Genomic DNA, 24544 nt, shown 5'->3' with positions numbered 1-24544 from the left:
TTGTTTTAAGATACATCTGTAATTTTATTACAAAACCATTCTTTTGGCATTAGTTGGTTACAGTGAGAGCACGATGCTGTGAGTGTGGCAGAGCAGCTCTGATCTAACAACTGCATTCCCTGCTTTCTGAACCGGAAGGTAAGTTACTTATATCCTTTACATACCTGCAAACATTAACGCTGCAAATCCTGACACACAAACCACTTAGGGAGGAGCTGATGCTAAGGGGTTAGAGTAAATGTTGATAAGACTACAAAAGTTCCTTTATGGGACTTTCTGTTTCCTCTCCCTCCCCCAAATTCTCTGCTTAAAAAAAAAATCAAGTTACTTGGAACTAGTCTGAATAGCAGCAGCACCCAAGGAGCATCACACTTAGTTCATGTTAAAAAGCAGTACCTGTGCATTGTATGTTCTACACCACAGGCAAAGGGAATGATCACTTTAGTTTTTAACTCCTTCATTAGAGTCTCTTAAAAAAATAAAAGCATCCCATCAAGTTCGTCGAGATGGTGTTATTGCTGTACGTTTGTAGGTGGGTCACTTTCTGTGCTGTGTTTGCTTTGAAGGGATCTTCCAATATATCTCCAATATTCCTTTCTTATAGTGTCCTTTTCTTTAGCTAAGATTTCACATAACTAAAAATGAAAAACAAAAATTCATTAAAGGAAATGTGTAATTCAGTCCCTAGGGCAAACAGGGATTCTGGGCTACTACAGCTTACTTCAGGTCACGATCAAATGAAACAGACCATAGGCCACGTGCACTAGTGACGTGGGTGTGGCCCTGAGCAGCAGAGGAGCCCTGCAGAGTTCTGAGGAGCCGTGTTTTGACAAGGGCATGTGCACTGGGGCACTGAGATTCCAGAAGAAAAGTGCCGCGTCCTGCCAGCTTACCTCTAACGCTTTATTAAGAATGTCCTCCTTGTTGTCACATTGGTTTTCTAGCATGTCTTCATAGATATCCACAAGAAAGGCAATTAGGTAGGGAGAGCTGTGACTTGGTTGTAAGTCAAGTAATTGATTTAACAGATTGGGATATTTGGAAAGACCACGATCCTGCAAAATCCTAAAAAATAAATAAGACTATTCTCAATTTTGAGAAGGAAGAACAAGAATAGTAGAAAGATTAAGAGAAAATGAGCCTTGTAATATAAGCAAGAAAAGTATTTTGAGTGAGGTTGAAATGAAAATGTTTTACATTAATTTTTACTGGAGTATAGTTGATTTACAGTGTTGTATTTCTGCTATACAGCAAAGTGAATCAGTTATACATACACATATATCCACTCATTTTTAGATTCTTTCCTCATACGGGTCATTGAAAGTATTAGCAGGGCTCTAAAATGAAATTTCTAAATTAAATCTGAGCTTTATGATGGATAATTAAGAGCAGAGTAAAATTAACTAAAAAGAATAATGAAGTTCAAAGATAATCATTTATAACTCAAACTGTAACACACAAAATTAAAGGAAAAAAAAAAACAAAACCATCTTAAAATTAAAAAGTCAGGAAAAAAAGACAGGAGAGATGTTTCTGCTTCTTGAGATGGTTAATCATCCCTTTAGCTCTCCAGACATGACAGGGCCCGGCCTCTGACAGATGTCCAAACGCGACTGAGCTCACACTCTGTGTTCTTTGAGCCTAGTTCCCTTGGAGACCTTTAAGTTCAACAAAGGGCCTGGTGAGTCAGTGGCCAGGCAAGAGAGAGCATGCTGATTTAAGGAGTGAGATGTGTTACAGGAAATCTCCAGAAGTGACAACAGAAAGAGTGGGTATGCATCTGTGCAATCTGCTTATAAATGATGTATCTCATGTTCCTGTGATCCTGAGCTGAACAGAAACTGGTGTGTGTATTCCGTTCTGTGACATAAAGACTACAGGATTCATCAATACAAGTTAAAGCTGTACTATTGTTTACTCGTGGACTACTCTAAACACTGTGCTGGGATGTGCTTGAGAGGTAAAGAAAAGGGCAGAGGGCACTGTTCCTGGGCGCTGTCACAACACTCTTCCACTTACCTTCTTAGAGCCAGAGAACTGGAGAACTCTTTAGTATCCTTCTGGATTCTGATTATGGAACACATTCTATGATCTCTCATATTAGGAGGTTAAAAAATAAAAGCAAAAACAACCTCTTACCCTTTCAAATAATTCCACGCACTTTCATTATGTGGGACTAGTTTGATCATTTCCAGAGTGTACCTGTAAGGAAAAGGTCACAAATAAACGTGTATCACTTTAGAAGAGCAGTGACGATAATGAGGAACAGCCTCCGTACTGCTGCCTCACAAGGCGGCTCTGTGCTTCACTTACCTCTCCTGGTGGACCTGGGACCTCCCTAGGTTATTGTATCTAAATTAGAGACTCCCTGAGGCTGCAGTGGTCAATGCTTATTTACTAGTAATATGAAGGCTCAATTTACAAATGGAAAAGAAGTTACTGTGGGAGATTTCCTTTCACTTAGGCTTTCCCTCTGAAGGGAAATGTCAGGAAAATGAGACTTTCCTTTTTTCACTAAAGCAACCTGGGGGAAAAAATCTTGTCTAAGATCTACTTATGCCAGACAAATCATTACTCACTGAGAAAGGAGAACTAAATAATCTTGGAAAGCTATAATAAAAAATAGATAAGAAGATTATATAGTCAATTCCAAAACAAGATTACTACTAAACTATGATGTGACTCCCATTCCAAATGGCCACTCCCTACTTTTCTCTTCCCCTTAACAAGATTATTAATTTAAACCCAATTACACAAAATTCCAAGGGAGTTATAGAACTCTGCTTCATTACATACTTACTCAAATGAGTAAGTCACTGACTAAAGTTTAGTAATCTTAGTTTTGCTGCAGTGTGGTTTTAATAGCATCTTTTTCACAGAAAGTAATAAATCCATTCATCATTATGAAAATTATAAAGAAATCTGGAGAAGAGAATTAATGTAGGACACTGGATTGTAGACTCTGTGTGTGTGTGTGTGTGTGTGTGTGTGTGTTAATTTAAATCACCAGACCCAGCTGCTTAGAACAGGTAAAGTTAGAGCCAGCTGCCCTGTTTCAAGCAGAATAAGGGCAAGGGAGAAGTAGATGTACCATAAAACCAGCTCTTCCTAGGAGCTGCTCAAACAAATTTCACCATTAAAATATGACTATGATCTCATCAGGCTATAAAAACAATATACTTTTTCAAACTTCAAACAGACAATGAGATAAAGCAGACAAAGAAAATAGGGTTATGGATAGAATACAGAAATTCATGTCAATTCAGAACTTTGGAGATCTTCTGACACGACTTTGTATGCTAGAGCATTTTTCAACTGGGGGTGACTGAGGCTTAGGATGGGGTTTACTACTGAGATCCAGGGCATCAAGGCCGAGAATGTGGCCACATGCCGTGGAATGCACAGGACGATACAGACGCACTGGGCCCCAAACCCTGCTCTCAGCAGTAGCAGAGTAAATAGCGCAGCATCAGGGACTGTCATCTAAAGTTTAATGAGACAGTTTAAAAAAAATCTTCTCAGACAGTATGAAATATGATTTCTTCTCAATCTACAGTACCAACAATATTTCAAGAAACTTAAGACACTAAAAGTAAAGGTTTCCTATACACAGTATTAATTGTATATTTATCATTATAGGTTTCATCTAACTATCCTGCCCTATTCGTTCCATGAGGGTAGGATTGGGGCAGTCTTCATCTATGCTGTATCCTGATGCACAAGACATGCAGGCACACAAATATTCTTTTAAGGAGTTAACAAATGAAGATTACTAACTGGACTTCTCTCTCCAATATAGCACGATCATTGTAGCCCGTAGTGTTAGAAATTACGAAATATCTTTGGTTCCAGACAGAGTTATTTCTCACATCCTCTTTGAGAAGTTGGTCTACATACTGCAGCTCATTATCCCAAAGTTTAAATTCCTAAAAGAACATAAAAAAAATTCAATTAGGAATGTCCTATTATTTATAAACAATGAAAAGAAATAAATAAGGACTTCCCTGTTGGCGAAGTGGATAGGAATCCACCTGTCAATGCAGGGAACACGGGTTTGATCCCTGGTCCGGGAAGATTCCACATGCCGCAGAGCAACTTATTAGTCTGTGCTCTGAAGCCCACAAGCTGCCACTGCTGAGCCTGTGTGCTGCAAGTACGGAAGCCCCTGAGCCTGTGCTCCGCAACAAGAAGCCCGCACATGAGGAAGACAAGCTCCTGCTCACTGCAACCAGAGAAACCCCATATGCAGCAACAAAGACCAGTGTGGCCATAAATAAATAATTAAAAAAAATTTTTTAACAGAAATAAAACTTTAACAAAGTTAAGCAGGTAGAACTGAAGACACGAACTCATTATGTATTTGGAGGGGAGTGACACTGCAGGTCAAGGAGATGGAGGGGAAGGAAAAGTCATCAAAGACAGGGGCAGAGGGGACTTCTCTGCTGGTCCAGGGGTTAAGACTCTGCCTTCCACTGCAGGGGGGACAGGTTTGATCCCTGGTCTGGGAACTAAGATCCTGCACACTTCGTGGCACAGCCACAAAGAAAGATGGGAAGGGTCATGAGGAATGAAAAATTAGGGAGTAAGAGTTGGCAGCCAAAGTGGCTGTAATTCAGCACCATCTTGTGGAAAACAATCTAGATACCAAGAAGGATGTTTTAACTACTTGACCCAACTTTTTAGAACTATTCTAAAGATTAAATCCAAAGGGAAAAAAAAAGTATATCTAACTAGGTGTTTATGTACTGCTTTTTGGTTTGCTTCCTGTTTCAGCTGTGTGGCTCTTGGCTGTGGCACACAGGAACTTTGGCTGTGGCATGTGGGACCTACTTCCCTAACCAGGGACTGAATCCAGACCCCCTACAGTGGGAGGGCAGAGTCTTAGCCCCTGCACCACGAGGGAAGTCCTTATGCATTTTTTAAGGTGAAAATGTAGAAGAAAAAGCCAAACTCAGTACTAAGACAATGATTACCCATACTACTGTATATTAATGTTATGTGATTTGATATTATTATATATATTAAAAGGAAGTATTCAAAAATGCACATATATGGTAAAATTATATTAAAATACATGTAGATAAATATACACAATTGGATTTAGATATAAATTTTTACATTACAAAGCTGTTTTAATTTTAAAAATTACGGAGAGAAGAGAGCCAACAAAGACAACTTGAAAATTTTTGGTGAAATACTCTTGGTATAATAAAATAGTGCAGAAAGCAGCAATCACTGGAAAAAATTTACAAGACACAACACTACAATTGTTTGATGGAACAAATAAAAATGCCCAGAGTGGGAGTTGTAACTATTTTCTTCTATTCAGGATTCAGCATAAAATTTTAACAAGTAGGCAGAAATAAAATACTCAATAGTTACTGTAAAATCAGATTACAAGGTTTTATGTATGCAATACCTTAATACATAAGATGTCCTTGTTAATGAAAATAATACAGCTGTATTAAAACTCTACTGCTGGGGAAGACTGAAGGCAGGAGGAGAAGGGGACGACAGTGAGACAGCCGGATGGCATCACTGACTCAATGGAGATGAGTTTGCGCAAGCTCTGGGAGCTGGTGAAGCACAGGGAAGCCTGGCGTGCTGCAGAGTGGGACACGACTGAGCGACTGAACGGAACTGATCAAAAATTTACAACTACTTTTCCTATTCAATTTGCTAGCAAATATAATATATGATGTAAACTCAATCAAAAACTATTAAAAAGTCACTATTATTCTTTAATGTGAAGTTACTCATCAACATATCCCAATAGATCATGAAAGTTAACCAACATGAAGGATGTCAGGCTTAATTATCTTGATAGTTCTTAATCACCTTAATCATTATTGTGTGTAATGATCTATATGTGTTTCAGTTTAAGTATACTTATAATCTGATAGTAATTTAAATTATTTGTTAAAAAAATAAAAATGCAAATAACACTGTAATAAGAAGGCAATACCTGAATAACCCACTGTCGGTGCTGCCAGGCATGGTAATTCTTTGCATCCTGAGTAAGAATATCCGCAATAAACTCAAGCTCCTGTGATGGGTCTCTCAGCCATTCCACCAGCACTCGCCTATGATGCCTGAATTCAACAGAAGGAAGTTTTATGTGAATTTACATCAAAACGAAAGTAATCAGCTGCATGTGTTGTACTAGGTGATGCGGAGGGACATGCAACAAACTGAAATTCACCTCTAATTCTCAAGACTCTACTGGGAAGAAAAGGTACCACAGGAGAAACTCTAAGAGAAAAAATTTCAGAACACTGAATAACAGCTGAGAAACAGAAACAGGGATTTTCATGTAAAATAAATCCAGGTACCAAGGGCTTAAAGGTTTAAATGCAGCTAAATCTGGAAGACCAGTAATCTCTCAACAACCACAATATCCTGTGAAAGAATTTTCAACATGCCCAGATGTCACAATCTGACTATGGGAAGTAGGATTCTGTCTCATCAAGTATGGAAGCCCCTCTGTGTACCAACAGGCTGTTTTCCTTAAGGCCGGAGGGCCACCATTCAAGCAACTGCTTATATCACCAGCTCATGGGCAAAACAGAATTCACTTCTACTCTGGCAAGCAGCTGCGACAAGTTGATCAGAAGAGGAATTTCTGTACTTGGAAAATACTTTAAGAGTTCTCTGGTGGGTTCTATTTGTATAATTTCTTCTAGCTGAAATATTTATAAAAATCTATTAGTAAAAATGTTCCAAAATTTACTGTGGTAATGGCTGGACATATATACCCCTTAAATGGGTAAACAGTATGATATGTGAATTTTATCTCAATGAAGCTATTTTCTTAAAACCATTAATATTCATTATATTAAAATGAGCAGGGGTGATGGAAAAAATGGCTAAAGAAAGATTTAATGCTTCATGGGTGACCTACTCCACATGCATGGAAAATTTAAAACTTCATCTTAGAGAATATTAAGAAGGTAAGATTCTACCAAAAGGAAGATCCCACAGGGAAAGGTTTCTAAATCATTTATTTAAGAAGACTTATAAGTCGGTGAACGCTAGTAACAATTTATTTTTCCAGGTTACTGATAAATTCTGTAATTCAAGAAAAACTTAAGAATTAGTCCTCCACCATGTCAAATGATTTCTCAGAGCAAAATACTAAGATGTTTCATGATTTAAAGATTATTAATTAAATACAGGGGTTGATCTTACAGTGTAAGTTTTCATGGTGAGAATTTAATAAAAAGTGCAATTAACTGGCATACATGATTTGAATTACTTGTACTATCCTAGTTATGACAGCAACTAGTGGAGTGGAGAATTTAAAATGCACTGCAGGACTTCCCTGGTATTAGAGCGGGTAAGAATCCGCTTGCCAATGGTAATGTGTTAATGGCAGAGTCTGCAGTATCCAGAGAAGGCAGCTACTTCTCTTCAGCAAAAACTAGATACAGTCAAATGCTGAGAAAGCTTGTGATGTCTGGACACTTTTTTTTTAAGATAAAATAGTACATAGTTTATATATCTATTCAGATAATTTTCTGGGTTTTTTTTGGAGGGGGGCATACTGTGTGGCTTGTGCAACCTCAGTGCTCCGACTAGGGACTGAATCCAGGCCACGGCGATGAAAGCCCCAAATCCTAACCACTAGACCACCAGGGAACTCCCGTCTGGATTTTTACAGCTTTTATATAAAAACACCTTATTCCGAAGGATATAACAACTTTTAAATGAGGGACTGAAAACTGTCTAGTCACTTTTCTACTAAAATAACTTTTATAATGCAATTTCTCAGGAATATAACCATCATCTACTGAGAAAGAAAGAAGCGACAGAGGCAAAGTTGTTTAAAATTCTACAGATAGAAATCTGCAATAGCTATCACTTCCATGCCTTGCCAAATGCTGTTACTTCCTCTCACATCTAGTATGTTGTAACTGTTTGAGAAGATTAAGTATCTATTTAAGGTTCATACTCCCTCTTAAGGACAGTATTTGATTATGCAGATAATCATTACCCAATTGGGCCAGAGAGCAGTCCCTCTGCACACGGGTCTACAGCTGGGAGCCGTTCCTTCTCCAAAGGCTAACCTGTGCGCTGGGTCCCTTCCCAACTCCAACGAGCCCTGACTCTGTTCCCTTTTTCTCCAAATTTCTCTCCTTTTCCCTTTCATTAACACTTTCCCCACATCATGAAGTCTTTGCCACTTTGGGAAAATAAAACCTAAAAGACACAGCCTGACCAGCTGCTTGCTCTGCCTTTTTTCTCAACAGCCAATTTCATCTCCCATAAGAGATGCATGCTCGTTTCCTCTTCCTGCCACCCCCGCCATCCTCCCCGACACCTCACTGCCACCCGGTTGCCCACCCCACCCTGGTGGGAGGACTGCTCGCTGACAACCGCCTATGGAACAAACCCATGGGTTGTCTCCACCTTCTGCTCTTCTGAACCTCTCAGCAGGAGCGGATACTCTCATCTACTCCTTTCTTCCTGAAACTCTCCCTTCTCTTGGTTTCTGTGAGCACACTAACTTCTGGTTTCCTTCCTCAGTCATCCTGGACCACTTCACTGCCTCTCGAACGCCGATGCTCACTGTGTTCTGTCCCCAGCCTCCTCTAATTCTCCTAGAGCATCCTCATCCGGAGCTGCGACTTCAACCACAGGGGAGCATGGTTCAACCACTAGCTGGGCAGCTTTAGCCAGGTTTCCTATAAGCACATCAAAGCCCGCTTGTCCAATCCTGAATCTACCCTTCTTTTTCAGAAATGTGCTGCTTTTTTCCCCCTAAATTCCCCAAGTGGCTGGCACCACCATTCACCCAATGGTCAAGCCAAAATACAGACATCACTCTTCGCTGCCGCTCCACTGAGAAGTTAAACTTCAAAATCTGTTGCTTCTGTCTCCAAAGCCTCTCTCACATGTATGCTTCTATCTCCCTGGCCCTACCATTCTCTCTCCCATAGCCCCAACATGGCAACGGCCCGCCAGGACCCTGGGCCTACTCTGCTATTCTCCACCTGCTGGCAGAGTAGACCTCCTGAGACACAAACCTAATCACATTACTTCCTACATTAAGATGTGTCAGAAGCTCTCCACTGCGGCTAAGGTCAAGTCCAAACCCTTGTCAATGTCCCGGATGCTCTTTACGCTCCTACTGCAGGACTCCCCAAAGGCCCACCAGCCACGTGAAACCACACGCAGCTCCCTGAGCACATCACGCCCTTTCATGTTTCTCCCCAGAGTCCTCTCTCGGCCTCAGCGGTCTTTCCTTTCAGAAATCATCCTAAATTTCAGGCATAAAGTCAGTCTCTGTACTGGGAAACACCGAATGGTGGTGGCCCTGAGGAAGAGCAGGCAGCCAGTGGCACGGAGTGGGGACAGCTCTGGCGGGCGCCATGGGGCCGCTCCTCCTGCACCAGGACCTGGCAGCCCGGCGCCCCCCGCCCCGCCCCCCCACAGCTGCCTCCCTGCATGCGGGCCCACTAAACACTGGGAACTGTCCAGACTCTGCCTTTCTCTCCTATTTGTTCTCTGTCCTCCTGCTCCAAACCTCTCTCCTCCCTCCTTAATAAAACCCATACTCTTGTCTAACTCAGGAGCTTCATCTTTAGAACACACACTGTAAGAGCCCTAACTATCACACTTTCCACACTGCTCTGCAAAGTAACTAGTTTCACTATCTGCTTTCCTTTTCAGACTTTCATTCATCTTTGTATCTCCAGCATCAATGGAAAAATTTTTAATAAACAAATGAACAAAAGACCAAATACCAGGGACTCGTCTTATAACATACTGAATAGAAAACTGAACAGAAAACTGCAAAGATTTTCTGCTCAAATTTTCCCGATTCTAGCAGTATTACAGTTAATGTCGAAGTCTTAAATCATGACAGCAAACATTTGAGTGTCAACTCCGGGTTAAGTGCCATTTCACACACTAAACAAAAAGTCACCTCAGTTCTCCTAACAACACTGTAAGACACTTGACATTAGCTCCAGTGCAAGGACTATAATTATAAACAAATGAACAATTCCTCATGGTTTCGTCACCCACTGGCAGGTACCAATTGATTAGCACAGCAATTTATTTCCTTCTTGTGTTCATCTTACCAAACTTGATAGTTTTTGGGCTGCTCCTCAATTATTGCCGAGATGTAGTTCATTTCCTCATGTAGATCCTTCTGAAGTGACTTTAAGAGAACTCTTCGGAAATGCCTACAGCAAATAATAAGTATCCACAGTGTCATTACTCCACGTACGTGGCCAGGCACAGCATCAAATGAAGCCAGAAGACAACACCACAGACCCGTTTCTGCTAAGTATTCTACGTAACCAGTAAGGCGGGGATTTAACTGCTTGCGGTTGTCCCAACTTGTACAACTGGTGACTGGAAGAATCAAGAATTTTGAAGCAAAAATAGTGAAAGGCAGAAAGTGTGAGACAGAAGAAAAGACAACCGATCAGTGATTATTTTCAGGTAATACTCTGGTTACTAGTTTCTACTGCACAAGAATCAGAAACTTCTCTTTCCTCACATGGTATAACTTGCTCATTTAGATACATTATTCATATAATACACAAATTTCATTAAAAATATTACCAAATATTTTACTTTTAAAACCATCGTAATAATGCTACTTATAACTGAAACAAGTTTCTCTTCAATTTCTTCATAGGTAAGGTCAAACCATTAAATAACATCTTTTCTCTAAAGACATAATTAGTTCTGGTCTATTTTTACTTCAAAATCTCAAAATATTTCAACTCAGTATATAAGGGACAAAAAACTATTTTAAATTACCTTTTAAAATGAAATGCTAAATAGAAGAAATGACAGCATTTCCATTATAATTTTTAAAATTAGGTTTCACAGAGTACATAAATATTCAGTTTGGTTTATAAGGTAATTTCAATTTTAAATTTTAATTTTTAAGAAAACAGCAAATAAATTTAGGGATTTTAAATAAATTCTAATTTGCTCTGAGCTGTATAAAGAAATTCTTATAAGCTAAGAAGTGAGTATTAGAGACACAAAGTGATGGAAGATGACACTACTAGTTCCAAACTTCACCCTCTAATAAGATCCTACTAAAATGACAATAGAGAAAAAGCATACATCCACAGGGATGAGGGGATACCATAGCAACTGCAAGAGATCAACAAAACTATGGAAAATGGCAAACTGACAGCTTTGAGTGACTTATAAAAACACCAAGTTCTCCTGAGGCAACTCTGGATGGGCTTCTGGTCACCTCAAAGACCAGCTTTGATTTAGAAGCTTAGAACGTTCAGCCCCCACCTCCCGTCCTCCAGACAGGGGAGAAGGACTGGAAAAGGACTGCATAAGCGATCATGCCCACATGAGGAAGCCGCCATCAAATCCCAGCAGGAGGGGGTTCTGGGTGAACACATCCATGCACCGGGAGGGTGACACACCCCCACTCCACAGGGACAGAAGCTCCTGTACTCAGGACCACCCCCTCCACCCCCAGACCTTACTCTATGTACTTCTGCACCTGGCTGCGTGTCTCCATCTTTTATCAGATCCTTTAATCAAGTGGTGAACTTAAGTGTTTCCCTGACTTCTGTGAGCTGCTTTCGAAAATCAGTCAGCCCCAAGGAGTGGATGCTGGAGCCTCTGATTTACAGCCCACCAGGCAGAGGCACAGGATTTGCGATTGGCTCTGGGTGGGGGTAGCTTGTGGAACGGAGCCCTTAACCTGTGGAATCCAACACTACCTCCAGGCGGACAGCATTACAGGTAAGTTAAATTACAGGACACCTGTGGGCTGTCACAGAGAACCGCCTGGTAGGGGAAAATCCCACATACACTCGGTGACCAGAAGTGAAATGCACTATGTGCAAGTAAAGAAAATGTGCAGGAGGAGGACTGGGGTTTTCCTAAAAAACCTTGACAACATACAAGTGGCTTTATTTTCTGGAAAAATCAGAAACAGAAAGAAATATCAGACACAACGCAAAGAAGGGTGAGGTAAAGGCTGGAAACAAGGAAATTTAAAAGAGTAACACAAATAACAGGCCAGAAACCCCACCCAACCCGACTTCCCTGCCAGAACTGACCCCCAAAACTGGGGCAGCCAAATGGACACTCCTCCGACAGCTCTTCTTCAAAAACACAAACCAGCCAAGAGAAAAGACCCAGAAATGCTGACATACGAAGATTTCACACAGAACAGCCACACCTCCACTAACTTCACAGTGAAGCCCTCTCGGTGACCAGTCCTGCAACACGCAGAGATGCCAAAGCAGGTTTTTCCTGCTACACTGTAGGTGTGAAAGGAGAGCCAAGAACTACCAGTCATTTGAGAAAAATGTGTACATGGCAGAAAGAGACCAAAACAAATAGAAAAATGAAAATATATCCCATCCATGAAATAAAAAAAACAAAATGCTACTAAAAAGGAATACCCAGAGAACAAAAAAAGAGCTCTTGTAAAATAAAAATGAGTGCAGGGACTTCCCTGGTGGTTCAGTGGCTAAGACTCTATGCTCCCAATGCAGGGGGCATGGGTTCGCTCCCTGGTCAGAGAACTAGAGCCCACATTCTGCAACTAAGACCCACTGCAGCCAAGTAAATAAATACATGTTAGAAAAAAAAAGAGTGCAGACCAAAGAGTTCGAAGATAAAGTTGGGGAAGTATCTCAAAAGCAGATAAAAAGAGAGGTGAAAATAAGAAAAGACAAGTCTCAGAACTACAACATGCAACTAAAAGGCATTTCAGAAAAAACGGAGGAGAGAAGTAATTATCAAAAGAATATAAAAAAATTCCACCCCCCAAAGTTAAAGAAAAGGTTAAAATGAAGGAACAGGAATCTTCTCAATAGAGGCTGAAGGAAAGAGAAGGACAGTTTTGAAAACCTGAAGGGAAATTATTTCCAATCTTGAATTCTATTAGTAAAGCTGAGAAGGGACTGAAAACACTCTAAAACATAAAAAAAAAATCTCAATAACAATTTCCCATACATCCTTTTCTAAGTTTTCCTCTATTCGAGGATCTGATCTATAAAATGAGAGAGTAAATCAGGAAAGGGATAGGTGTGGGATCTCAAAGACAGGGACGAGACACAGGGGAGAGCTGCAGGCCGTGGAGAAGAGAGTGAAGGGTCCCCACTGTGCCCAGCAGGAACAAGACACTCGACAGGAGCAGAGAGTTTGGAAGACAAGTTATTCATTGGTAGAGAGAAAACAAACTGTGATGGAGACAGCATAGGAGATGGAATTCTGTGTCTTCCATAGCAAAACTAATGTTTAAAATGAAAAATTAAAAACAACTAAGTATGTTATTTATAGAGGAGATTTTAAGGAAAAACACTGAAGAGTTGTTACCTGAGGGAGTGGGACCTGTAGTGAGAAAGAATGGGGCAGAGACTGCCATTTTTCATTCAATGGGACCTTTAAACTCACATGTAACTTCTTACTTCGATAAAAATTAAAGTTAAGGAAAAAAGCCATCCAAATGAAAACCTCAGACGTTCAGACAGGGCATAGTGATGACGTGTCTTACCACACTGTGTAGTTGGCTGCATTTAACTCAATAGCATCTCTGGTTAATTTAAAAGCCCGCTCACTTCTCTCGTCGCGCTGCAGGACAGCCCGGAAATAATCATAGACGTCCTGAACTGGAAACGGAGCACACAGCTGCATTAGGACGGTCTTTCTGGCTTAAAACGACCACTACAGTACAAAATGCTGTTTGTTTTCTATGTCTCAGAGGAAGATATCTTATTGCATGTATACGATTTACAACAATAGGCAAAATAAAGAAAGCCCAGCGATGGTGACCGCCAACCTGGGAATTTGTCACAGCCACAATGCATGTGACCGAGCTTACTGCACATTCGGGGTTGATGCCAGACTCCAGATCCCCCGATGATGTTGTGTATTAAGGAAAAACTAAGCATGCATATAGTCAAATATTCACTTGGCTATTTTTTTAACATTTTATTTTGATCAGTTTCTTAAACTGAAAAAGGAATCCACACCATGACAGAAAACTCAAACAGTACAGAAAGTTCACACTAAGCTTCCACTCCACTCAATTCCCAGTCCTTCTCCCAAGAAGCAACTGCACAGTGATTCTAGTATATCCTTCTAAATATATCCTATCACATATAGGTGATTCTAATTCTATCCTTTTTTTTTGTTGTTTAAATACAAATGAGATCATATCACACTCTTATGCTCTGGGCTGTCTTTTTTTCACTAATACATTCAGTTCAGCTGTTCAGTTGTGTCCAACTCTTGGCAACCCCATGGACTGCAGCACACCAGGCTTCCCTGTCCATCACCAACTCTCGGAGCTTGCTCAAACTCATGTCCATCAAGTTGGTGACGCCATCCAACCATCTCATCCTATGTCATCCCCTTCTCCTCCCGCCTTCAACCTTTCCCAGCATCAGGGTCTTTTCCAAGGAGTCAGTTCTTCGCATCAGGTGGCCAAAGGACTGGAAGTTCAGCTTCAGCATCAGTCCTTCCAATGAATATTCAGGATTTCCTTGAGGATGGACTGGTTGGATCTCCTTGCGGTCCAAGGGACTCTCAAGAGTCTTCTCCAACACCACAGTTCAAAAGCATCAATTCTTCAGCGCTCAGCCTTCTTCACAGTCCAACTCTCACATCCATACATGACGACTGGAAAAGCCATAGCTTTGACTAGATGGACATTTGTTGGCAGAGTAATGTCTCTGCTTTTTAATATGCTGTCCAGGTTGGTCACAGCTTTTCTTTCAAGGAGTAAGTGTCTTTTAATTTCATGGCTGCAGTCACCATCTGCAGTGATTTTGGAGCCCAAAAAAATAAAGTTTCTCACTGTTTCCACTGTTTCTCCATCTATTTGCCATGAAGTGATGGGACCAGATGCCATGATCTTAGTTTTCTGAATGTTGAGCTTTAAGCCAACTTTTTCATTCTCCTCTTTGATCAAGAGACTCCTTAGTTCCTCTTCTCTTTCTGCCATAAGGGTGGTGTCATCTGCATATCTGAGGTTATTGATATTTTTCCTGGCTTGTGCTTCATCCAGCCCAGCATTTCACATGATGTACTCTACATATATGTTAAATAAGCAGAGTGACAATATACAGCCTTGACCTACTCCTTTCCCGATTTGGAACCGGGATGTTGTTCCATGTCTGGTTCTAACTGTTGCTTCTTGACCTGCACACAGATTTCTCAGGATGCAGGTCAGGTGGGCTGGTATTCTCAACTCTTTAATAATTTTCCACAGTCTGTTGTGATTCACACAGTGAAAGGCTTTGGTGTAGTCAATAAAGCAGAAGTAGATGTTTTTCTGGAATTCTCATCCTTTTTCAATGATCCAATGGATGTTGGCAATTTGATCCCTGGTTCCCCTGCCTTTTCTAAATCCAGAACATCTGAAAGTTCACTAATACATTATTCAAGGCCATATAAACTAGTACACATCTCTATAGAAAACCACTTGGTAATTTCTATTAAAAATTAAAACTGACTACTCATTGACCTTAGTTCTTAATCCAGTTAAGTTTTCTTACAAATAAACTCCCGTATGTGCCCAAAGCATCCAAGGACATTTATGAGATTACTTGATAACGTAAGAAATAAAAAAGCAAGAAAAATTGGAAATTTAAATTTCCATTAGTAAAGAATGAGGTAAGTCCCTCACAGTACACCCATACAACAAAACCCTATGCAGCTATTAGTAACAATGCTGCTCTGTTATATACTGAAGTGGAACAATTTCTAAGATGCTGTTGAGTGAAAAAAGGAAGGTGAATAATAGCAGCTATTCATTTAAAATACATTCTTGTTAAAAAAAAATACGCTTATTTAATTTTTTATGGCTGTGCTGGGTCTTCATGCGGTTAACGTGCATGGGCTTCTCATTGTTGTGGCTACTCCTGCGGTGGCAGGTGGGTTCCAGAGCACAAGGGCTTAGCTGCTCCGCGGCATGCAGGATCCTCCCAGATCCACCTGCACTAGCAGATGGATTCTTACCTACTGGACCACCAGGGAAGCCCAATATATGCTTATTCATGAATAATACTAGTTGGAGGAACAAGAATGGGAAGAAAACATAATTTTCCACTGCATTCCACTACAAAGTTTACTGCATTTTTCAAACAGCTGCACAGCATTGCGTTGTATGGCCACTGTATCTAATTCATCCCTGTCAATGTATGTGTGAGTTGCTTTCCTTCTGTCACTGTCCTGTCACTGTATTCTGTGCACATATGCAAACCTCCATGGGCTGTACACGTGGATCAGGATTATGTGCACTGTTGGTGCTGATAGGCAGTGCCAGGCGAACCTCTCAAGCAAGGTCTGATCAACCTGCAGTGCCTCCAGGAAGGCATGAATACACCTGCACTCTCCACATCCTCATTCACACAGTATCAGAGTTTCTGATCTTTGCCAGCCTCTCAACTGAAGGAACTTTAGACCTTGACAACTGTTATCCTGTTTTATTCTCATTTCCACAAGAGAAACTGAGGCTTAGAGAGATTCACAAGTTCACATGGCCCAGAGTACTTTGGAGGTAGAGGTGAAACATACAAATCTAGTCTGACACCCAAGACCATACCGCCAGTCACAGTGAACTAGGTAGGAGACACTGCAGTTGAAATGCCCTCACATCACAGCACAGATTAGAGAACAGACTAAGGCCCCAGACAGACTGCTAAAATAACCCAGATGTTAAATATTCCCATACTTCTTTTGCCACAGTTAAAAATCTATGTGGACATGCTATGCTATTTTTCTTATAGCATACAATTTTCCAGTTACTGACAAGAGCTCACAAACTTTTAGCAGGCTGCATGCAGTATGGATGTCAGTATATGCTAATCTGCCTAACCATTCTGCTGCTACTGCTGATGTAGTTTTTTTTCAATTTTGTTTTACAAAAATCACTACTTTAAGCATCCAATGACTTTTCATTAAAAAATAAACAATACACATGAATGTATTTATGTGTGTGCCTTCCCCAGTGGCCCAGTGATAAACAATACTCCTGCAATGCAGGAGACACAGGTTTAGTCCCTGGGTCGGGAAGATCCCCTGGAGGAGGAAATGGCAACCCACTCCAGTATTCTTGCCTGGAAATTCCCACGGGCAGAGGAGCCTGGCGGGCTACAGCCCAAGGGGTGGCAAGAGTCAGATGTGACTCAGCATGCACACCCACATGCAAGCACACACAGGTATGTGTGTCCTTAGAATACAACCCCCAAAGTGAAATTATCAGAGGAGAGCATGAATAATTATAGTTCTTTCTGAGCATACAAAGATCATCCCAACCCAGGGGATCTGCCTAACCCAGGGGATCTTCTCAACCCAGGGATCGAACCAGCACCTCCTGCGTCTCCTGCATTGGCAGGAGGGTGCTTTACCATGAGCCCCACCTCGGAAGCCCAGTGAGTACATGATACTTTAGAAAGCACCTGAAGTTTCTGGTATCCGATGCCACTGCCCACTGCACTGGATCTGTGTCGGTGGGAATGGCTGCTACCAGTCCAGTTTACATGTCTCTCCAGACATTTTTCCAAGCAGATAAATGTAGATCTGTTCTTGTTTATTTTTAATGAAGTTGGTATAACATTTTCATTCTGCTTTTTGGCACTTTCCCCCTCAGTGATGTATCCTTTCATGCCTGTGTATATACATCTCGGTCATTCTTTGTTCACTTTTCCATACAGTGGACATGGCATAATTTACATGTCAATGCTATTTTTTTTTTAAGTGGGACTAGGATACTCAATCTTAAGTTCAGTTCAGTCGCTCAGTCGTGTCCAACTCTTTGCGACCCCATGAATCGCAGCACGCCAGGCCTCCCTGTCCATCACCAACTCCCGGAGTTCACTCAGACTCACGTCCATCGAGTCAGTGATGCCATCCAGCCATCCATCCTCTGTCGTCCCCTTCTCCTCCTGCCCCCAATCCCTCCCAGCATCAGAGTCTTTTCCAATGAGTCAACTCTTCACATGACGTGGCCAAAGTACTGGAGTTTCAGCTTTAGCATCATTCCTTCCAAAGAAATCCCAGGGCTGATCTCCTTCAGAATGGACTGGTTGGATCTCCTTGCAGTCCAAGGGACTCTCAAGAGTCTTCTCCAACACCACAGTTCAAAAGCATCAATTCTTTGGCGCTCAGCCTTCTTCACAGTCCAACTCTCACATCCATATATGACCACAGGAAAAACCATGGCCTTGACTAGACGGACCTTTGTTGGCAAAGTAATGTCTCTGCTTTTCAATATGCTACCTAGGTTGGTCATAACTTTTCTTCCAAGGAGTAAGAGTCTTTTAAATTTCATGGCTTAAGGTTATATATTTTAAATTGACAGAATCATAAATAACTTTCAGGTTAATAAAATAGAATTTTATATTAAGTTTTTCTCATATTAAAATTTTTATATTGAGTCTTAATTAAAAATTACAAATTTAATATACTATCATACTCAAAGTTTCTAAAACTTACGTGCCCCCTTTTCACTCTATATTGTTTCCGCAATCTGTCCCTATTATAACAGATCTAAGATCCTCTTGGGCTTCCCTGATGAGTTGGTAAAGAATCTGTCTGCAATGCAGAAGACTCGGGTTCGATCCCTGGGTCAGGAAGATCCAATGGAGAAGGGAATGGTAACCCACTCCAGTATTCTTGCCTGGGAAATCCCATGGACAGAGGAGCCTGGTGGGCTATAGTCCATGGGGCTGCAAAGAGTCAGACACGACTGAGCGGCTCTCACACTCACACACACACACAGTAGTTACTTCTATTATCCTCGCTTTACACAGGAGGAAACAGAGGTACTGAGAGGTAAAATACCTTGTCCAAGGTTACAGAGCCAGTGAAGTGGTACAGTTAAGAATCTGAACCAGGTGGTCTGGCTCTGAAGTCTGTGCTCTTAGCCTCCCAGGACATGTCTGGTTTTTTTAATTAATTTTTTTGGTTGCGATGGGTCTTAGTCACTGCACGCAGGTTTCCTCTAGTTGTGGAGAGTGGGTGGTACCCGCTGGTTGTGGTGTATTCATCACAGGGGCTTCTCCTATTGCTGAGCTTTAGACACACAGGCTCAGTAGCTACAGCTCAGGCTGGGCCCTAGAGCTTGGGATCAGTAGTTGTGGCACATGGGCTTAGTTGTTCTGAGGTGTGTAAGATCTTCCTGAACCAGGAATCAAACCCATGTCCCCTGCATTGGCAGGCGCATTCTTATCCACTGTACCACCAGGGGAAGTCCAAGGACATGTCTTTGAAGCCATAAGCCAGAGTGAACCCAGAGTGAAACATGAGAAGCAGCACTTAAAGGTTGTAAGATGTGAGAATTTCCCACTTTCACTAAATATATACATGACAGTGCTTTCTAAAATGGCTAAACTTACAGAACTTTCCACCTGAAAACTATAGATCTATTCATACTTCTCAATTATCTGACATCACAAAACAGCTTAAATTATTTTTCATTTCTAATGATAATAGATTTTCCCCCTTATTTAATGGTCAATGAAATTACATCTTCTATGAAAGTGCCACTTCACACCCTTTGTCTATTTTTTAATTAGTCTGCCAGTTTAACTTTCTTTAGAAATTCCTTATAAGGTTCTGAGTATCAATCTTCTGTTTATACATCTTCTCTCACACTGCTGATTGCCTTTTAACTTACTCATGGTGTCTTCTGTTGCACAAAGGAAAAATTCTGATACACTCATAGATGAGTTTTGATTGATGGGTCATTTTCCTCTTTTCCTTTGTGCTTTCTAATAATGATATATTTAAGAATTAAAAACGTTGTTTTTTTTTTTAACCCTGCAAGAAAGATTTTATTATTTTTAACTGAAAGAGAAATGTATGGCTTTGTAAGTTTCCATAAGGTGCCTTACAAATCTGGAAAAGTTGCAGTTTTCATTTCTCTAATCACTGGTGAGGTTACTAGCTCTTCACAGACATTTCTATTTCTTCCAGTGAATTATCTCTTCACGTATAATCTCTCTCATAATTTGGAAGCTTTTCAGTTTCATACCTTCTGATCTTTTTCTCAATCAATTCTGAGTTTTACATCTCGCCTAATAATTCCTTCTTTACCCTAAGAATGAGACATTACACTATTTGCTCCTAGTATGTTTACAGTTCTGTTTTAGAGCTTAAATCCACATGTCATCTATTTCATGTAAGATATGATATAGGGATATAACTGTTTACAGCCAAATGCACATCATTACTTGATTAATCCATCTTTCATACAGATATGAAATGTCCTTTTTATCAAGTATTAAGTTCTTACCTACATTAATACATTTTAATTAATTAATCTATTTGTTTCTACACCAGTTCCACATGTTAATTATTAAGTTTAGTAGTACACTTTCATATTTGGTAAGGCAAACTCTCATACCATTATTCTTTCTTTACAAACATTTCTTGACATTATCCTATAATCAGAAAAAACAAGTGGTTTTTATAAAAGACAAATGATTTCGGATAACAGAGCCTTAACTGAAAGAAACATACACACACACACACACACAAAACTACAAAACAAGCATTCTCTTTTGTTTATCCTTTCCTTGAAGAATAACATCTGCATGATCTTCAATTTACAATGCATTTCACATTCATTATGAAAGAACACTTTGTCAAAGAAAATCCACTCACTTTAATATCAGAAGTGCATTCGAACTGAGTCAAACATTTCATAGTTAAAATATAGTTTAAAATGCTCATGTTTCAACAACCAAAGTTTATTCTAAATAAAACAGTAAATCATTTATCCACATGTATTTTATGTAAGATATGATATAGGGATACAATATCAATTTTATGTGCAGATTAAATAGTAAATGAAAAGCACAACCACACAGTAGCTACTATGTATTATAAAATAACATTTAGGACTTATATTTAGAGTATGTCCATTCTTAAGACAAAATGAAATTTGTTATCATGAAAGTAAATCACAAACCCCTCACAAGATTAGTTTAAGTCATTTAGACCTTTATCAGACAAAAATCTGTCATCTATCTATAGTTGTGAATTTCAATTTTGCTACTAATTTGACTTACAGGCCTTTTCAGAATAAAAAATAAACTTACATTTCTCACTATAAATGATCTGGACCACTGGATTGGGGCCATCATTCTGCGGCACTGGATCTATATCAGCCCATTCTGCCCTGTCCCTGAAAATATAGATATTTTTCAGTAATTATATTCAAGCATGTAAAGAAAAATTGAAATTTGATGTTCTTTAAAATGTCAATGATTACACTTTAACTTAAAACTAATGTAATCATGGTGAGATTCTTCATGAACAAGTCTATCACTTTGTTTTACAATATTAAACTTTAAAATAAAAATAAAGTGAACAATTTTCCAATTAAAGTAATTTAAATCAATAGTTTTCAAATTTGAAGTTTTACATAAATGCAAAAGTAGGTTTCTGTAGCAAGTACACAATAGTTTTAAATTAGAAATCAATCCAATTCATTGGTCTAATAAGACTCTTTGGAGTCAATCAACATTTTTTAAAAATTTGAATAACATTTTTTTATCTGAATAATCTGAATAACTAGAAACTGATATTTAAAAATAAAAGTAATCACTATCATTTTCTTGTACACCAAGAGGTGGTCCAGGTGGTCAGTAGAGCTTGGAATCTGGAACACTGGCTCTACCACCGAGCTAGCTACTGTGACCTTGAGAAACTTACTTAAACTTTTTGGGCAGCAATTTTGTCATTTATAAAATGGAGATGATACTATTACCAACCAATTTTAGAAGGCTATCTGGAGGTTTGAGATAACATGTTAAGTACTGAAAACGTGCACAACAGTAAGCATACAGTACATAGTAAATATGCCTATATACAGTATAGTATACAATTAGCATGTATTATACACTAGACACACTAAATGTACTATATATTACTGTATGCTTAAGTATATATGCTGTACGTTATAAACACAGCATCTAATAAATGCGTATAGCAAACATTCAGTGACTACCACTTCTCATTATCAAAGCTGAAACAGATTATAGTGGCAACAACGGGTGCCTATAGACATTCTGTGTAAACTGCTCAGTGTGACCAAATTTTCTTTAACCACTCTTTCACTTATATTCTTATCCTATTGCCCATTTTTCAGTTCTGTGTACTAATCAGCCAGGGACAGAAAAATTCTGTGGTATGTAGACAAATCCTAAAATTGTGTCCATTTTATAAGGAGAAACGCAGGGGAAAGCATGCGTTTCCTGAGGTGTGAGACCTCGATGTGGAGCGGTATGAGAAAACTAGGGCTTCCCTGGTACCTCAGCTGGTAAAGAATCCCCCTGTAATGCGGGATACCGGGGGTTGGATCCCTCCGTCGGAAAGATCCCTTGGAGAAGGGACAGGCTACCCATTCCAGTATTCTTGGGCTTCCCTGGTGGCTCAGCTGGTAAAGAATCTGCCTGCAATGCAGGAGACCGGGGCTCGATCCCTGGGTTGGGAAGATCCGCTGGAGAAGGGAAAGGCTATCCACTCTAGTATTCTTGGGCTTCCCTGGTAGCTCAGCTGGTAAAGAATCCGCCCGAAATGTGGGAGACCTGGGTTTGATCCCTGGGTTAGGAAGACCCCCTGGAGAAGGGAAAGGCTATCCACTCTAGTATTCTTGGGCTTCCCTGGTGGCTCAGCTGGTAAAGAATCCGCCTGCAATGTGGGAGACCTGGGTTTGATCCCTGGGTTGGGAAGATCCCGTGAAGAAGAGAAGGCGACCCACTCCAGTATTCTGGCCTGGAGAATCCCATGGACTGTACAGTCCGTGGGGTCGCTAAGAGCCGGACACGACTGAGCGACTTTCACTTTCACTTCACTTCACGAGAAAGCTTCGGGGGCAGGGGAATCTGACACAGGTCAGGGAGGAAACCCGACTATCGCGCGGCTCGGTGAGGAGCTCTGAAGGCTGCGGGGGCCACCTCCACCAACGGAGAGCTCAAACACATTAACTTCGAGGACGCAACCTGGAGGGGGGCCTTTCAAACTCGGTTCGTAAAATCTAGGCAAATCAGCCATCGGATGGGGTTTTTACCTAGAATTACGGGAGGGAAAATAAGACACGCGAGAAAAGTTAAAAATTTGTCATTCGACTCTGCAGGTTCAAGTGGAGTTCGGGGGAATGGAATGAGCATGACCAACAGAAAGCGACTGATGGGATGGGGACGAACCAAGTGCTGGGCAAAAGTCGGGGACGAAAAGGCGAGAAAGTTGCGGCACCGCGGTCCGGGCGGCGAGGGGACGCATAACGGGGTTTGTTAGCCCCTTCTCATCCTCAGAGCCTAACTCGGCGCTAAAATCGCTGAAAGACAACGCTGAAGGGAAACGTCCCGGGGTCCCTAAGATTTTCAGGCGAGCGCTCTGCGTGTCGGCAGGACAAAACCACAAGGAAGACCGGTCCCCAAAGCGAGCCAGCCTGGGATCTTGAGGAAATCACTCCCTGCCAGCAGCCCCGCCGCACACGAGGCTCGGACCACGGCAGGCCAGCGCCGCGGACAACCTCCGCCCGCCCGGCGCAGGGCTGGCGCGGGCCCCACCCCCGCCGCCGGACTCCCGAGGCCACGCCAGAGCGCCGGCCGCGGCCGCCCCGCAGCCAGCCCGGCGCGGGCGACTGGGGTCTCCGGCGCCAGATGGCCTGCCGTGGGCGTTACCTGTACAGGACATAGGTGGGAGAGTCCAGGCTCAGGAACCCGTCGTCCATAGGGGACGCCGCCGCCGCCTCTTCCTGCGGCGGCTGGGGAGGCGGCGGAGGAGGATGGGGCTGAGGAGGAGGCGGCGGCTCCGGCTGACCGGGATCCCCGCCCTGCGCGGCCTCCCCGACCCCGTCGGCGGCCGCCATCACTGCTCTGCCCAGAGCCGAGGAGGCGACGGAGGCCCCGCCCCCGGGCCCGCCCCCAGCCCCGCCCCCTCACAGCGGCCACTTCCGGTGTCCCGCGCCTACCATAGAGACGCGGGCCAGAGGGCCCGGCGGTCTTCGGTTTGTACGGGTTCGCGCTGGCGGGTTGCGTCTCGCTCGCTGGGACGCCGGTTGCCCCTTCGCCCGGTCCGCGCGTGTGACTGAATGCCTGTGGGTGGTGCCCCGAACGTGCTGGTGCTGTTCGGTGGTTGTTGGTGCCACCGGGGGAGCCTCGGAAGCCTGGATGAGCGGCTGGCGCCGGTGCTCCGCGTTAGCCTTCCAAGGGCATTAGCATTTTCATCCCTCGTGCACCGTTGTTTTTTTTGTTTTTCCTTTTGGATGTTAAAAGTTTAGATTGCAGAATTCCAGTAGACCAGGGCTTTTGTCTCTTGAAATTAAAGTTCTGATTATGCAAGGAAAATGTGTGTACGTTATAGGAAAGGTAGCCATTCATTTAACACACACTACCAAGTGTAGGCAGGGCTTGCTCGTGAATGAAATTAAGTCTCTGCTTTAAAATATGCCTGTAAGAGTCCAGGACGAGCCACTCCACAGATGGTGCTTTGGTTGTTTTGAGCTGCAGGCACTTGAAAAACAGCAAATGCGGGAGAAGCTTCCTCCGAATTCCCTCACCTGCCTAAACACAGACCCTCC

General features: G+C 41.7%; 1 protein-coding gene across 1 annotated transcript; it reads right to left on the bottom strand.

The window, feature by feature from the left end:
* FNTA (farnesyltransferase, CAAX box, subunit alpha) lies at positions 1 to 23852 on the bottom strand. Its single transcript, XM_086380493.1, has 9 exons — positions 23646 to 23852; positions 21057 to 21142; positions 13502 to 13616; positions 10086 to 10190; positions 5966 to 6092; positions 3778 to 3926; positions 2140 to 2202; positions 894 to 1065; positions 1 to 635 (listed from the first exon to the last, which is right to left on the bottom strand). Exons 1-9 carry the CDS (start codon positions 23831 to 23833, stop codon positions 513 to 515), a joined length of 1128 nt encoding a protein of 375 aa, XP_086236619.1. The 5' UTR covers positions 23834 to 23852; the 3' UTR covers positions 1 to 512.
* Positions 23853 to 24544: the final 692 nt, after the last annotated feature.

Source organism: Bos grunniens, chromosome 27, assembly GCF_055505025.1.
Source record: "Bos grunniens cultivar Pamir isolate PY7600 chromosome 27, Bosgru_T2T1.0, whole genome shotgun sequence".
In the NCBI taxonomy this organism is placed as follows: domain Eukaryota; kingdom Metazoa; phylum Chordata; class Mammalia; order Artiodactyla; family Bovidae; genus Bos; species Bos grunniens.
Note: the sequence above shows the minus strand (reverse complement) of the source record. Positions and strands in the feature narration are given on the sequence as shown.